Raw genomic sequence first — 16,297 nt, 5'->3', positions numbered from 1 at the left:
ACATAGACTGTCCTGAGGTCCTGCTGACACAATTTGGAGGAGGTAAGACCTTGCCTTCCCTGAGAGCGACGGTACCCCTGTGTACTGCGTCTTCTTCACCTCCTGAGGCCTCTGTGCACTATTTTCAAAATTCCTTTGGGCACAGCCTGGCACAGGGTCCCCAGCACTCCATCCTGTGATGCTTAACTCGCTGAGTTGTTCTCATGTGGCGTAGGACCTTCCTTCGTTGTGCTGCACCAACCACGTTTTGTACCTCTTTTGTCCCTGTGTCCTGGGACTCCTGTGGGTGCTGCCTGGCATCCTGAGGGCTCTCTAAAGTGCTGAGAGCCCCCTCTTCCTCCTCACACAGAGTTGATGCCCCCAGGTCCCTCCTGGGTCCAGCCAGTGCCATTTTGACACAAAACACATATTTGTCGTAACCAAGGCTAGTTAGTGACTTCCGACACAAAATCATGTCTGCATCCATCTTCACGTCGTGGGGCATCTTATGCCTCACGCAGGAACCCGCTGGCATCTTCCTAGGGTGCATTCCTGCACTCTTCGACTAACCGGGAACTCTTCTTTTGCACCCTCTTCTGGGTTGGCAGGGGCTCCTGTCCTTCCTGGAACTTCTTTCGACTTCTGGACTTCGTCCCCTTGTTTTGCAGGTCTTCAGGTCCAGGAATCCAGCAGTTGTTGTATGCAGACTTGGTTACTGCAATAATCCATATCACCAGGTGTAATGTGTCCCAAGGAAACTTGTAGTACTTTACTCCTGCTTTTCTGGGCTCTGGGGTTGGGTAATTTACTTACCTTTACTGTATTCTTACTCTCCCAGCGATTCTGCACACACTACACTTGTCTAGGGGGGAAATTTGTGATTCGCATTCCACTTTCTTAGTATATGGTTTGTGTTGCCCCTAGGCCTATTTGCTCCCATTGCATTCTATAGCATTTCCTATTGTTTGCACAATCCTATGACTAATTACTTGTCTAATTTTGGTGTATATATTGTGTATAATACTTACCTCCAGAAGGAGTATTGTCTCTAAGATATTTTTGGTACTGTGTCACCCAATTAAATAACTTTATTTTTGGTAACACTGAGTATTGTCTTTACTTGTGTATAAGTACTGTGTAACTATAAGTGGTATTGCATGAGCTTTGCATGTCTCCTAGTTCAGCCTAAGCTGCGATGCTATAGCTACCTCTATCAGCCTAAGCTGCTAGAACACTACTGCTTCACTAATAAGGGATAACTGGACCTGGTATAAGATGTAAGTACCCAAGGTACCCACTACAAACCAGGCCAGCCTCCTACAAACACCTATCCCTCCTAAAGCCCAAAATAAAATACCCCCTCCCTCAACCAGCCCAAACAAAAACATAGCCACTAACTACAAAATAAAGCATAGCCACTGCGCTTACATGCTTTACACATTTCTAATAAATAAAATAAAAAGATACCCACAGGCTGCTTGTCCTCATTGGTGTTATTCTGCAGTCTAGTGCACAAAGTGCTCCCCTAACCAATCCAGATGCTGCTCTCATGCTGTTAACCAACATGAAAGAAGCACCTGGATTTGATGGAATGGGCTAAGGCAGCTGGGTAGCGAGCTCCAAAGTGCGCATGTCAGTTTGGCCGGTGCAAGACAGCCAACAAAAGTGACATGCGCACTTTGGAGCGTCCAGTCAGCCCTGTTTCAGTACTCCATACTGGCAATAGACAGCAGAGGACACGCCCCACATGCCTCTGGCCTCGGGATAGGTTGGCTGCTGCAGTTCGCACATTGATAAAAATAAAATAGCAATGAAATATTTTCATTGCCATTATATTTTACCTGTGCAACTCGCAGCAGACAGAGGGCGATGCTCCCCGCCCTCTGAAGAAATTGCTGCTGTTTGGACGTATGTTACAAACAGTCATGTGTTTTCTTGGACATTAGTGTGTGATGTCATAGTTAAAAGTGCTGTGATCAGCAGTTTAATAGCCAGATAGGTCTTATGTTATTGATGATTGCAACTTGTGATATGTTTGTTTGAGTCATACATTTTAATTGTAATATGCCGTTGTTTTGTTTTGTTTGCAACTAATTTCTGACCCCTGTTGATAATCAGCAGAAAGTGAGTGGCTCATTTGGCAAGTAAGAGATTGTTGTTTTGTGTGATATAACGGGTTTTGAGGAGCTTTGGTTATAATTCAGGAAATGCCACAGCCCTGCATTTGTGTTCTACAATGGTGATATACTGATGGGTTTTTCTGATTCTTAACTAGATGGGGCCGCTGGAGAGATATACTGACCCACGGGCGTTTCAAGAGGCAACTTAATGAACAAGATGTGGAAATCATTTGCCGGGCATTGTTAGCTTATTGCCTTGTTCACTACAGAGGAGATGAGAAGATAAAAAGCTTCATTTGGGATCTCATCACTCCCACTGAGGATGGACAGACAAGAGAGCTGCAAAATCATCTTGGTAAGTCAAACAACAACGGGCATTTGTTGTTTTTTTGTAGCATCTTTTCTAGGCTAGAAATAGTGAAAATGCTCTGAATGTAATGATTAGCTATTAGAAGTTAAATAAACAGAGAAATAAAATAGTCTAGAACTGTGAGTAGAAGTCATACATAACATTCTTGTTTATAAATTAATTCTTTTACCATGGTCATACTTGGGTAAGCACTGAAACTGAAGTTTCTGCTGAATATTTTTAACTGCTGATTCCTAACCTTGTGAATTTACCACAGGTTCACACCGGGTCACGAAGCTTATTGAGCAGTATTTCTGCATGCTGGTAGTTGGCGTCATGAATCTCTGCGCAAATGTCAGTCTGTACTGTAAGTGCCGAATGCAGCGCATATAAGTGCCCTCGTGGTGAGGTGGAATCAATTTCTGTCTGCACCTAAAGATGCAGATCCGGAGCTTCTCCTTGGGCTTTCTGACCACAAAGTTAATCAGATTTACCATTTTGCAAGGGAAAATGTCACACCCTGTGATGACAGGGTTCAAACCATGTAGGGTTGTCACAAACAAATGTCTGTGACAAACCCTCACAAAAAATGCCTATGATATCTGGTGTTAGAACACGAGTCCAGGTCCTGTGACTGAAACGGAAGGCCATACAGGACTGTGAGTCCAAAATGTAAGTTTCCGAACACAAGAAGATTCTTGTAACCTGTTATAACTGAATCTCATATCAAACACTATTCTCATGACACATTGGAAGAAGTCTTTCTCTGTATTATTGTTATTCATTATTTTATTAGCCATTATGTCTTTTGTTTTATTTAGTGGTTTCTTCCACCCTGGCTACACCTCTCTTTTTATCTCTGTGAGCTGGAATGCTCTGAAGGCTGTAATAGACTGTTGGGATCTCAGTAAGCTGAGGTTGGAGTGTTCTTACAAGGTGGCTTTTGAGGAGTCTTAATCTGAGAATAAAGACTTAACTACACCTGAATTATTCTCATCCTTTATTACAACACTTTTATTGGCAACAAGGGTGGGACCCGCACTGTGATTCTACTGACCACCTCACTCCACCAGAGTTGAGTGAAACTCTCCATCAGGGTTGCTTGACTACAAGGTACTGTGTGCTTGCTATTACATTACAAGGTTGGCAGTATATTGGTTGTTCCTGCCGGCCATCCATATCCCTCAGGCTGGAACCTTGAGTAAGTTACTTTAGGAGTGGAGATTACCTTGTACCAGCATGGCTTAGGTAACTGGAGTCCTTGCTTGCGCAAGATTCGGCCATTTCGATACTGTGCCTCCTTAACAGCTGCCTCCACGAATCCAGGTGGAGGTGTCTGACATCTGAGAGGAGATTCTGGTGACAATTGCAGAAGGTTTGCATAGGCATCTGTGCAAGGGAGCTCATGGTTGGTATATGCGACACCATCAGCCCCTTCGAGTGCAGCAGTGTGACATTTTTCTTCTTACTGCTGCTTGCCTTTCCGTTTTGCTCGCTGATAGTCTGATGTATTGGCTGTGTGTGAGGCGCATACTGCAGTTGCTGGGAACACACGCAGCCTTTCTGTCTTGTTACGCCTTCGCAGAGGAGTGACCTACAGTGGGTAGTCCCTGTCTCTAGGGACGCGCTGCCACAATCAAATAAAATAATTCCTCAGGAGATCTCCGGTATTCTGCTGTGTGGGGAGAGATAGGCACAGTGACGAGGCCGGCCTGCCTGCTTGCGCTACATCAATTCGGAATCTGGCAAAGTGAGGTGTAGATACTCGGTCGGTTCTTCTCTCTGTGCCGTAACATATGGTTTCTGCCCTCCCGGCCAAACGGCTTCCCGGCTCAGTGTTTTACAGGGGGAGCAGTTCCTACTATAGCAGGGCGCTCTGCTACATGTCGCGCCAGTAGGAAGAGTGTCAGCAGGCTGAAATCTTGACTGCCAACCTGATGCAAGTCCTTCACCTCTCTTTGGGGGAAAAATGTATAAACAGTTGTTTCTCTATTTATGCAGTTCAATTTAAGTGTTGGATAATTGTCACTTACCAGTACAGTACCTGTTTTTAAGGTCGAACACACAAAAACTCCGACCCTGTTGTAATCTCTCTTTGGGCTTTTAGCGACACCCATGTCCCGCCTGTCACTTTCATTGGTTCGTGGGCTTGTCTTTTCAATATCCGCTTGATTTCATTAGTGAAAGGCATGCATACTTCATGCCTTTTCCGGTGTTTAGCCCTCCTTGAGCGCAGCGGGCAACTACTGAAAACATTTGAGGCTACATTTTTTCAGCCTGGTTTCTGAACTACTTTATCTTTGTATTTTCCATGTAGAGGGGTGGTGCTGGGTTTTACATAGCACAATCACGCTCATTTTTTTCGTTTTCAGTTTCAGTGCGATCGCGCATGTTTTTTTAATTTTAATTTGTGTGGAAAGAAAAGTCCGGCTGGGAGTTTACGCCTCTAATAGTTCTAACTCGAGCAAATGTGAGACCCGTTGCATTACAAATGCTTGTTTATTTTTAGTCAATTTACAATGGCTGTTGCAAGCATGTTGCAACCACCACCCTTCCTTAATGACATCAGGAAGCCCACTCTACCAAGGAAAGAATGGGCAAAAATACTTGAATCCTATTTAATTGCTATTAGAGGGGGAAAACTTTCACTAGTTAGAAAATAGCGTATACTGTTACACAATTTGGATATACATGGTAGGAAGATCTAGCAGAGCTTAACAGAATCAGAAGTGGATGTAAAAGAGGGAGAGGATGGGGAAGATGCACAAGGTGACTATCAAAAGACTTTTTGTAAGCTGGAGGGACATTTCGGTCAAAAAGTAAATGCAATCTTAGAAAGACACAAGTTCTTTAGCAGGATACAAGGGAAATATGAGAAAGTAACTAGTTAAATAGCTAGTTTTACAGGGTTGGCAAATGTTTGAATTTGGATCCTTAAATGACTCATTAACAAGAGATCAAATGTTGCGCTGCACCAATAATCCTCGTATCCAGGAGAAACTGTTGGCCCTCAACCCTGTCCTAAAAGAAGGTATAGACATTGCCAAGGGTGTGGGGCATATGGCAGAATGCATAAAAAAAATAAAAAAAAAATAACCACATAATTAGACACCATAAAGGCAATGTGAATATTCAGCGAGATCCTCCAGATAATAAAGATGATGAACACAAGGTACATGAAGTGCACAACAAGAAGAATATAGACGGGGACAAAGAAGAAACAAAGACCAGTTATCATCACTGTGGTAGTGGCTGTCATTGGGCCAACAACTCCAAGTGTTGTCCAAGGCACAGTGAATGTAGGAAATGTCATAAAAAGGGCACTATGGTCGAGTGTGCAAGAACACGAAGAGTGGAAAAAAATAATGTTCAAGTGGTTGATAATGTGAACTATAACAAGGGTAAGTTTGTAATTTAAGGGAGTAGGAATAGTTTGGACATAACTTGTCCCATGTGAAATTTCACTAGATGGCATTAAGTTAACAGCATTCGCTGATTTGTGTTCTCCATACACTTTTGTTGATCAAAATGTATTTGATGATAATTTCCGAGACAAAGGCTATGTGATAACAAAGTGTAAATATACAACCAGGGGGATATAATAAGGACTCCATACCTTTAATAGGTATGATTAAGAAGCTCATCACATTTATAGATCGCCACACGGTAGGCAAGGTGTACATAGTTTTAAAAAAAAAAGGGGGGGGTCAAATTTGTTAGGATGATGGAGGCATCAGAAGGAATTGGGAATAAAATTAGACCTAAACAATGCAGAACCCTTACTGTGGAAAGTTCCTTCACGGGGAAGGCGATTTGCATCTAATGACAGTCTGGGGCTTTAGAAAAACGGCCAATATTGTATCAAGTTAATTGAGTCAGCTGTACATGTTGTGCACAAGGTCCGTACTATGCCGTACTTTTTACACGAACCCCTAAAGAATGAATTTAAAAAAAATTGGTTAATCAGGGGGGTTCACTCAACTGAATGAAAACTCCTTGTGGTTATCCCCTATAGTAGTAACCAGGAAATATGGAGGTAGAGGTTATCAGATTATGTATGGACTTACGGGACCTGAATGCCAACATCTGGGTAGATTGTTTCCCCCTCCTAAAAATAAATGAGGTGATCAGTATGATGGGAGATGCCATTTCTTTAGTGTAATAGATTTGTCATCGGCCTACCATCTAATAGAATTGCATCCGGATTCCAAGGCCCTTACATCTTTTATAACTCCATTTGGAGCATACAGGTTTTGCAGGATGCCCTTCGGATTAGCCTCAGCAGCTACCATTTTTCAGAGAGTGATGCAAAACCTCCTGGACGGTACTGCACGTGTAATGGATTTCCAAGATGATATTATGGTTTATGGGGATACTAAAACAATGCACAACCACACATTAAGAAACGTTTTTAGGGCCCTGGACGAGGCAGGATTAACTCTGAAAATGGATAAATGTCAAATTGGAGTAGGTTCAGTTGAATACTCTGGCCATACCATTTCAAAAGATGGGGTTAAACCCAACTTATATCTAGTGGTGATGGTTCGTGAAGCCCCAGCATCTACCAATAAAGACGAACTAATGTCCGTTTTGGGATGGCGGAATTCATGTCCAAGTTTGTCAAGAACTTTTCTGACACCACGGAACCCAGGAGAACTTTATTTAAAAAAATAAGAAATTTGCATGGGACTCAGTGTGTCAAAAGTCCTTTGATACAGTCAAATCTACCATAGCAGACGCACCTAACCTAGGAAGTTCTGACAGCAAAAGGAAGACCATTCTAACTACCAATGCTAGTAGTAAGTGTCTAGGAGCAACTTTGTCACAAGTGGTATACGGAAAAGAAAGAATTGTAGATTCTGCGTCAAGAGCTCTTAAAGAGTCAGAATATAATTATTATTCTACTATTGAATGGGAGGCCTGGGCAATGCTGCACTTGAAGTTCTTTCTCTGTGGTATGCCATTCTTTTTAAGAACTGATCATAAACCCCTTACTTTTTCTCTTCGTAAAATAGACACAATGCTACTCCTCGTATTTCAAAATGATTTCTAGGTCTCAATGGTTTCAACTTCAGAATTGAATACATACCAGGTAAGAAAAGCTTAGTTGCTGATTATCTCTCTCGAGACTGCCCAGGGGAGAGGAAGGTGAGGGTGACCTGAATAGCCAAGTGCCAGTATTTTGGGTAGGTATCCCAAGTCTGTTTAAAGAAGACTGGGATAAGGAGCAAGGGAAGATCCTGTTTTCAAGTTGCTCAGGGACAAAATTGCCCAAAGCTGGCCACCTACGCAGAAAAAATTGCAAGTGGAACTTAACTGCTACTGGGATGTACAAATAGAATTGAGTATATTGAGAATCAGATCTTGAGGGGAGAAATAATAGTACCACCCAAGGAATTGTGGGACAGACTATTGGCCATAGCTCATGAAGGACACCTGGGAAGGAGCGTTACTGTGAGGAAATGCCTCCTTGGCATGGTTACCCCCTGACTTTTTGCCTTTTGTTGATGCCAGTTATGATTGAAAATGTTCTGGGACCCTTCTAACCAGGCCCCAGCACCAGTTTTCTTTCCCTAAACTGTACCTCTGTTCCCACAATTGGCACAGCCCTGGCACCTAAATAAGTCCCTTGTAAATGGCCCCGATGCCAAGGAAGGTCTCTAAGGGCTACAGCATGTCTTATGCCACCCTGGGTACCCCTCATTCAGCACATGCACACTGCCTCACAGCTTGTGTGTGCTGGTGGGGAGAAAATGACTAAGTCGACATGGCACTCCCCTCAGAGTGCCATGCCCACCTCACACTGCCTATGGCATAGGTAAGTCACCCCTCTAGCAGGCCTTACAGCCCTAAGGCAGGGTGCACTATACCACAGGTGAGGGCATATGTGCATGAGCACTGTGCCCCTACAGTGTCCAAGCAAAACCTTAGACATTGTAAGTGCAGGGTAGCCATAAAGAGTATATGGTCTGGGAATTTGTCAACTACGAACTCCACAGTTCCATAATGGCTACACTGAAATCTGGGAAGTTTGGTATCAAACTTCTCAGCACAATAAATGCACACTGATGCCAGTGTGGAATTTATTGTAAAATGCTCCCAGAAGGCATCTTAGAGATGCCCCCTGAATACCAGTCCGACTCCTAGTGCTAGGTAGACCCGTTTCTGCCAGCCTGCCACAACCAAACGAGTTTCTGGCCACATGGGGAGAGTGCCTTTGGCACTCTGTGGCCAGGAACAAAGCCTGTACTGGGTGGAGGTGCTTCTCACCTCCCCCTGCAGGAACTGCAACACCTGGCAGTGAGCCTCAAAGGCTCATGCCTTTTGTTACAGCATCCCAGGGCATCCCAGGTAGTGGAGATGCCCGCCCCTCCGGCCACTGCCCCCACGTTTGGCGGCAAGGCTGGAGGAGATAATGAGGAAAATAAGGAGCAGCCACCCACCAGTCAGGACCGCCCCTAAGGTGTCCTGAGCTGAGGTGACCCCTGCCTTTAGAAATCCTCCATCTTGAGTTTGGAGCATTCCCCCAATAGGAATAGGGGTGTGCCCCCCTCCCATCAGGGAGGAGGCAAAAAGAGGGTGTAGCCACCCTCAAGGACAGTAGCCATTGGCCACTGCCCCCCAGACCTAAACAAACCCCTAAATTTAGTATTTAGGGGCGACCCTGAACCCAGGAAATCAGATTCCTGCAACCTACAAGAAGAAGGACTGCTGACCTGAAAGCCCCGCAGAGACAATGGAGACAACTGACTTGGCCACAGCCCTACCGGCCTGTCTCTAGACTCAAAGAACCTGCACAGTGACGCATCCGACAGGAACCAGTGACCTCTGAGGACTCCGAGGACTGCCCTGAACCTAAAGGACCAAGAAATTCCTGAGAACAGCGGCACTGTTCAAAACCTGCAACAAGTTTGCAACAAAGAAACAACTTTCAAAGAACTCTCTCTTCCCGCCGGAAGTGTGAGACTTCACACTCTGCCCCTGATGCCCCCCGGCTCGAGTTCAGGAGAACCAACACCGCAGAGAGGACTCCCAGTCGACTACGACAACCTGGGCACCCTGAGTCAACCCCCCTGAACCCCCACAGCGACACCTGCAAAGAGGATCCAGAGGCTCCCCCTGACCGCGACTGCCTGGTAACAAGGAACCAGACGCCTGGACCAAGCACTGCACCCGCAGCCCCCAGAACCTAGAGGAACCAACTACCAGTGCAGGAGTGACCAGCAGGTGTCCCTCATCGTAGCCCAGTCGGTAGCGGCCTGAGAAGCCCCCATGTGCCCTGCCTGCATCGCCTAAGCCACTGCACCCGGCCACCCCTGTGCCGCTGAGGGTGTGTTTTATGGGTTTGTATGTCTCATTCTCTCCCACCACACCCCCTCCCTTGTGCTTTACAAAAAAAAAACCTGGTCTGCTTACAGGTAAGTGCCTGCGTCCTCAAGGGACCCCTGTTCTTCATAGGCCCCTATGTGTTTTGGGCCCTCCTTTGACCTCTGCACCTGACAAGCCCTGTGTTGCTGGTGCAGTGGATTTGGGTTGCCTTGAAGCCCCAACAGTGGGCTGCCTATGCCCAGGAGACTGACTTTGTAAGTGCTTTACTTACCTGAAAAACATAACCAAACTTACCTCCCCAGGAACTGTTGATTTTTGCAGTGTCCACTTTTAAAATAGCTTATTGCCATTTTAACCTGAACTGTGTGTACTACTGTTTTAAATCAAAGTTCCATACTTACCTGTGTGAAGTACCCTGCATTTTATGTACTTAGCTCAAATCTTGAATCTTGTGGTTCTAAAAATAAATTAAGAAAATATATTTTTCTATATAAAACCTACTGGCCTGGAGTAAGTCTTTGAGTGTGTGTTCCTCATTTATTGTCTGTGTGTGTACAACACATGCTTAACACTACCCTCTGATAAGCCTACTGCTCGACTACACTACCACAAAATAGAGCATTAGTATTATCTAATTTTGCCACTATCAACCTCTAAGGGGAACCCTTGGACTCTGCACACTATCTCTCACTTTGAGGTATATATATATATATATATATGTTCGGTGGCATGTGTAGCTGCAGATACACATGCTGTGCACATCCCGCCATCTGGTGTTGGGCTCGGAGTGTTACAAGTTGTTTTTCTTCGAAGAAGTCTTTTCGAGTCACAAGATTGAGGGACTCCTCCCATTTCGACTCCATTGCGCATGGGCGTCGACTCCATCTTGGATTGTTTTTTTTCCGCCATCGGGTTCGGACGTGTGTCTTTTCGCTCCGTGTTTCGGGTCGGAAAGTTAGTTAGAATCTCTGAAAAATCGTCGGTATTGTTTGCGTTCGGTATCGGGTTAGTTATAACAGATCGACACCGATTTTTGAAGAGCTCCGGTGGCCCTTTGGGTTTTTTTCGATCCCACCCGTCGGGCCTGGTCAGCCCGGCCACGTGTCTCTTCAAGGCTGATGGAACGGACCCCATTCCGCTTCTGCCCAAAATGCCATAACAAGTGTCCATATACAGATCAGCATCTGGTCTGTAACTTGTGTCTATCTCCAGAGCACAAGGAGGATACCTGTGAAGCCTGTCTAGCGTTTCGGTCGAGGAAGACATTAAGAGACCGAAGAGCAAGAAGACTGCAGATGGCGTCGCCTCCGACAGGACAAGGGCGTTTCGAGGAGGAAGAAGAAAGCTTCTCCATCCATGAATCGGACTCGGACGAGCTCGATCCCGAAGAAACGCCGAAAACCGTGAGTAAGATATCGAAACATAAAACTCACGAGAAGACAACAAAAGCCCAGGGGACGCCACCGCCAACAGGCCATGGCTTAACCCGAAAGATAGGTGATCGATCATCGGCACCGAAAAAGGGCATGCATGTGGCGAAGTCATCCAACTCCGGTCGAGATACCGCCACACAGCAATCTCGGGCCCGAGACACCGGCCCCGAACAGATTCGGCACCGAGACAGTGGCACCGAAATGGTTCGGCACCAAGAAACCACGACGCCGAAAATAAAGAAGGTTGCCTCGGAGCCCAAAAAGGCGACCGAAAAGATTTCGATTACGAAACATCCAGCATTGGAACCGAAAACAGGTTCCTACACAGAGGAACAAGGATTGTCCTCCCAGATGCAAGGACATAAGTTCGGAGAGGAACTTCAATCTGTTGAGCCAGACTACACTCCAAGAAGGCTCCACATTCAAAAAGACACAGGGAAGATAATCACTCTTCCCCCAATTAAGATGAAAAGAAGACTTGCCTTTCAAGAAAAGGTCAAGCAGCCACAGGCAAAGGTGGCAAGACAAACAACTCCACCACCATCAATGCATACATCACCGGTAGCCACTCCACCACTGATGCAATCTCCGACTCATACTGCAATGAGTCAAGATGATCCTGATGCATGGGACCTTTATGATGCTCCTGTATCAGATAACAGCCCAGACTGTTACCCTACAAGGCCGTCGCCACCTGAAGACAGTACATCCTACACGCAGGTGGTCTCAAGGGCAGCTGCGTTTCATAACGTCACCTTGCATTCAGAACCAATTGAGGATGACTTTTTATTTAATACACTCTCCTCCACTCATAGCCAATACCAAAGCTTACCTATGCTCCCAGGAATGCTAAAACATTCAAAACAAATATTTCAGAAGCATGTTAAAGGCAGAGCCATAACTCCAAGGGTGGAAAAAAAGTATAAGCCACCACCAACAGACCCTGTTTATATTACGCAGCAGTTAACACCAGATTCTGTGGTTGTTGGGGCAGCTCGCAAGAGAGCAAACTCTCATACCTCGGGAGATGCACCACCTCCAGACAAGGAGAGTCGCAAATTCGATGCTGCGGGTAAAAGAGTTGCAGCACAAGCAGCAAACCAATGGCGTATTGCCAATTCACAAGCACTTTTGGCAAGATACGATAGAGCTCATTGGGACGAAATGCAGCATTTCATAGAACACTTACCCAAAGAGTTCCAGAAAAGGGCACAACAAGTGGTAGAAGAAGGACAAAGTATCTCCAATAATCAGATACGGTCATCAATGGACGCAGCAGATACAGCTGCAAGGACAGTAAATACTGCAATAACAATAAGGAGACACGCATGGTTGCGTACGTCAGGATTCAAGCCGGAAATACAACAAGCCGTGCTGAATATGCCCTTTAATGAACAGCAGTTGTTTGGGCCGGAAGTCGACACTGCTATTGAAAAACTCAAAAAAGATACTGATACCACAAAAGCCATGGGCGCACTCTACTCCCCACAAAGCAGAGGCACATTTCGCAAAACACCATTTAGGGGAGGGTTTCGAGGTCATCTTACAGAGGCCACAACCTCACAAGCAAGGCCCACTTATCAAAGCCAATACCAGCAGGGAAGTTTTCGGGGGCAATATAGAGGGGCACAATTCCCAAAAAATAGAGGGAAGTTCCAAGGCCCCAAAACCCCTCAAAACAAACAGTGACTTCCAAGTCACACATCCCCAACACATAACACCTGTGGGGGGAAGACTAAGACAATTTTACAAACATTAGGAGGAGATAACAACAGACACTTGGGTACTGGCAATTATCCAGCATGGTTATTGCATATAATTTCTCAAATTCCCTCCAAACGTGCCACCGAAAACACACAATATGTCAAAACAACATATAGATCTTCTAGGACTAGAAGTTCAGGCATTACTACTAAAAGAAGCAATAGAATTAGTACCAGAACACCAGAAAGAACAGGAGTTTACTCTCTGTACTTTCTCATACCCAAAAAAGACAAGACTTTGAGACCTATATTAGATCTCCGAACATTAAATACCTACATCAAATCAGATCACTTTCACATGGTGACATTACAAGACGTAATCCCACTACTCAAACAACAAGACTACATGACAACACTAGACCTAAAGGATGCATATTTCCATATACCGATACATCCTTCACACAGAAAGTACTTAAGGTTTGTGTTCCAAGGAACACATTACCAATTCAAGGTGTTGCCATTCGGAATAACAACTGCGCCAAGAGTTTTTACAAAGTGCCTAGCAGTCGTAGCTGCACATATCAGAAGGCAGCAAATACATGTGTTCCCGTACCTAGACGATTGGTTAATCAAAACCAACACTCTAGAAAGGTGTTCACAACACACAAAGTATGTCATAGAAACCCTACACAAACTAGGTTTCTCAATCAACTACACAAAGTCACACCTTCTGCCGTGTCAAACACATCAATACTTAGGGGCGACAATCAACACAGCAAAAGGGATTGCCACTCCAAGTCCACAAAGGGTTCAGGCATTTCACAATGTAATACAGGCCATGTATCCAAATCAAAAAATACAAGTCAAAAAGGTGATGAAACTCCTAGGCATGATGTCCTCATGCATAGCCATTGTCCCAAACGCAAGATTGCACATGCGGCCCTTACAACAGTGCCTAGCATCACAGTGGTCACAGGCACAGGGTCAAATTCTAGATCTGGTGTTGGTAGACCGCCAAACATACTCCTCGCTTCAATGGTGGAATAGTATAAATTTAAACCAAGGGCGGCCTTTCCAAGACCCAGTGCCACAATACGTAATAACAACAGATGCCTCCATGATAGGGTGGGGAGCACATCTCAATCAATACAGCATCCAAGGACAATGGGACACTCACCAAAAACAGTTTCACATAAATCACTTAGAACTATTGGCAGTATTTCTAGCGCTGAAAGCATTTCAACCCATAATAAGCTACAAACACATTCTTGTCAAAACAGACAACATGACAACAATGTATTACCTAAACAAACAGGGAAGCACATACTCAACACAGTTGTGTCTCCTGGCACAGAAAATATGGCATTGGGCGATTCACAACCACATTCGCCTAATAGCACAATTTATTCCAGGAATTCAGAACCAGCTAGCGGACAATCTTTCTCGGCATCACCAACAGATCCACGAATGGGAGATTCACCCCCAAATACTAAATACTTACTTCCAGAGTTGGGGAACGCCACAAATAGATCTATTTGCAACAAAGGAAAACGCAAAATGCCAAAACTTCGCATCCAGGTACCCACAAGATCAGACTCAGGGCAATGTGTTATGGATGAGTTGGTCAGGGATATTTGCTTACGCTTTTCCCCCTCTCCCACTCCTTCCATATCTAGTAAACAAGCTGAGTCAAAACAAACTCAAACTCATACTATTAGCACCGACATGGGCAAGGCAACCTTGGTACACAACACTACTAGACCTCTCAGTAGTGCCTCATGTCAAACTACCAAACATACCAGATCTGTTAACGCAACACAAACAACAGATCAGACACCCAAATCCAGCATCGCTGAATCTAGCAATCTGGCTCCTGAAGTCCTAGAGTTCGGACATTTAGACCTTACACAGGAATGTATGGAGGTCATAAAACAAGCTAGGAAACCTACCACTAGACATTGCTATGCAAATAAGTGGAAAAGATTTGTCTATTACTGCCACAATAATCAAATTCAACCCTTACACGCATCTGCCAAAGACATCGTAGGATACTTACTACATTTGCAAAAATCAAAGCTAGCTTTTTCTTCCATTAAAATACATCTTACAGCAATTTCAGCTTACCTGCAAATTACGCACTCAACTTCTCTATTTAGAATACCAGTCATAAAAGCATTTATGGAAGGTCTAAAGAGAATTATACCTCCAAGAAAACAAGCATAAGGTAGTTCTACGAACAAATCCTAAATGTTTACCAAAAGTCATATCACCGTTCCACTTAAATCAAACAGTAGAATTACCAGTGTTCTTCCCACAGCCAGACTCTGTAGCTGAAAGAGCACTACATACATTGGACATCAAAAGAGCGTTAATGTACTACATTGACAGAACAAAACTAATTCGCAAAACAAAACAATTATTTATTGCTTTCCAAAAACCTCATACAGGAAATCCAATTTCTAAGCAAGGCATTGCTAGATGGATAGTTAAGTGCATTCAAACCTGTTATCTTAAAGCTAAAAGAGAACTGCCTATTACACCAAAGGCACACTCAACTAGAAAGAAAGGTGCTACCATGGCCTTTCTAGGAAATATTCCAATGACCGAAATATGTAAGGCAGCTACATGGTCTACGCCTCATACATTTACCAAACACTACTGTGTAGACGTGCTAACAACACAGCAAGCCACAGTAGGCCAAGCAGTACTACGAAGACTGTTTCAGACAACTTCAACTCCTACAGGCTGAACCACCGCTTTTGGGGAGATAACTGCTTATTAGTCTATGCACAGCATGTGTATCTGCAGCTACACATGCCACCGAACGGAAAATGTCACTTACCCAGTGTACATCTGTTCGTGGCATTAGTCGCTGCAGATTCACATGCGCCCACCCGCCTCCCCGGGAGCCTGTAGCCGTTTAGAAGTTGATCTTGAACATCTGTATATTTGTAAATATATATATATTACTTTAAACTACATTATGTACATACGTATTCACTCCATTGCATGGGCACTATTACTAGCATACACAACTGCTACCTCACCCTCAGCGGGGGAAAACAATCTAAGATGGAGTCGACGCCCATGCGCAATGGAGTCGAAATGGGAGGAGTCCCTTGATCTCGTGACTCGAAAAGACTTCTTCGAAGAAAAACAACTTGTAACACTCCGAGCCCAACACCAGATGGTGGGATGTGCACAGCATGTGATTCTGCAGCGACTAATGCCACGAACAGATGTACACTAGGTAAGTGACATTTTCCATATATATATATATATATATATATATATATATATATATATATATACAGAGCCAACTTCCTACAGGCCTCCTGTACGCCTTCCTGCCAATACCACTTCTGCCCAGAGTTCTGAAGAAGA

The 16,297-nt window shown here is 44.5% G+C and overlaps 1 protein-coding gene across 8 annotated transcripts in view; it reads left to right on the top strand.

Annotated features, from left to right (window-relative positions):
* Window positions 1–16,297, top strand: part of CHD9 (chromodomain helicase DNA binding protein 9) — a 1,629,153-nt gene that overhangs the window by 1,001,677 nt on the left and 611,179 nt on the right. For all 8 annotated transcript variants that reach the window (XM_069216350.1, XM_069216347.1, XM_069216351.1 and 5 more), the window contains one exon: window positions 2,255–2,454. In XM_069216350.1, the coding sequence (XP_069072451.1) occupies window positions 2,255–2,454 (200 nt within the window). The remainder of the gene's footprint in view (window positions 1–2,254; window positions 2,455–16,297) is intronic.

Source organism: Pleurodeles waltl, chromosome 12 (assembly GCF_031143425.1).
Source record: "Pleurodeles waltl isolate 20211129_DDA chromosome 12, aPleWal1.hap1.20221129, whole genome shotgun sequence".
NCBI lineage: Eukaryota > Metazoa > Chordata > Amphibia > Caudata > Salamandridae > Pleurodeles > Pleurodeles waltl.
This window is presented reverse-complemented; position numbering and strand designations above follow the sequence as displayed.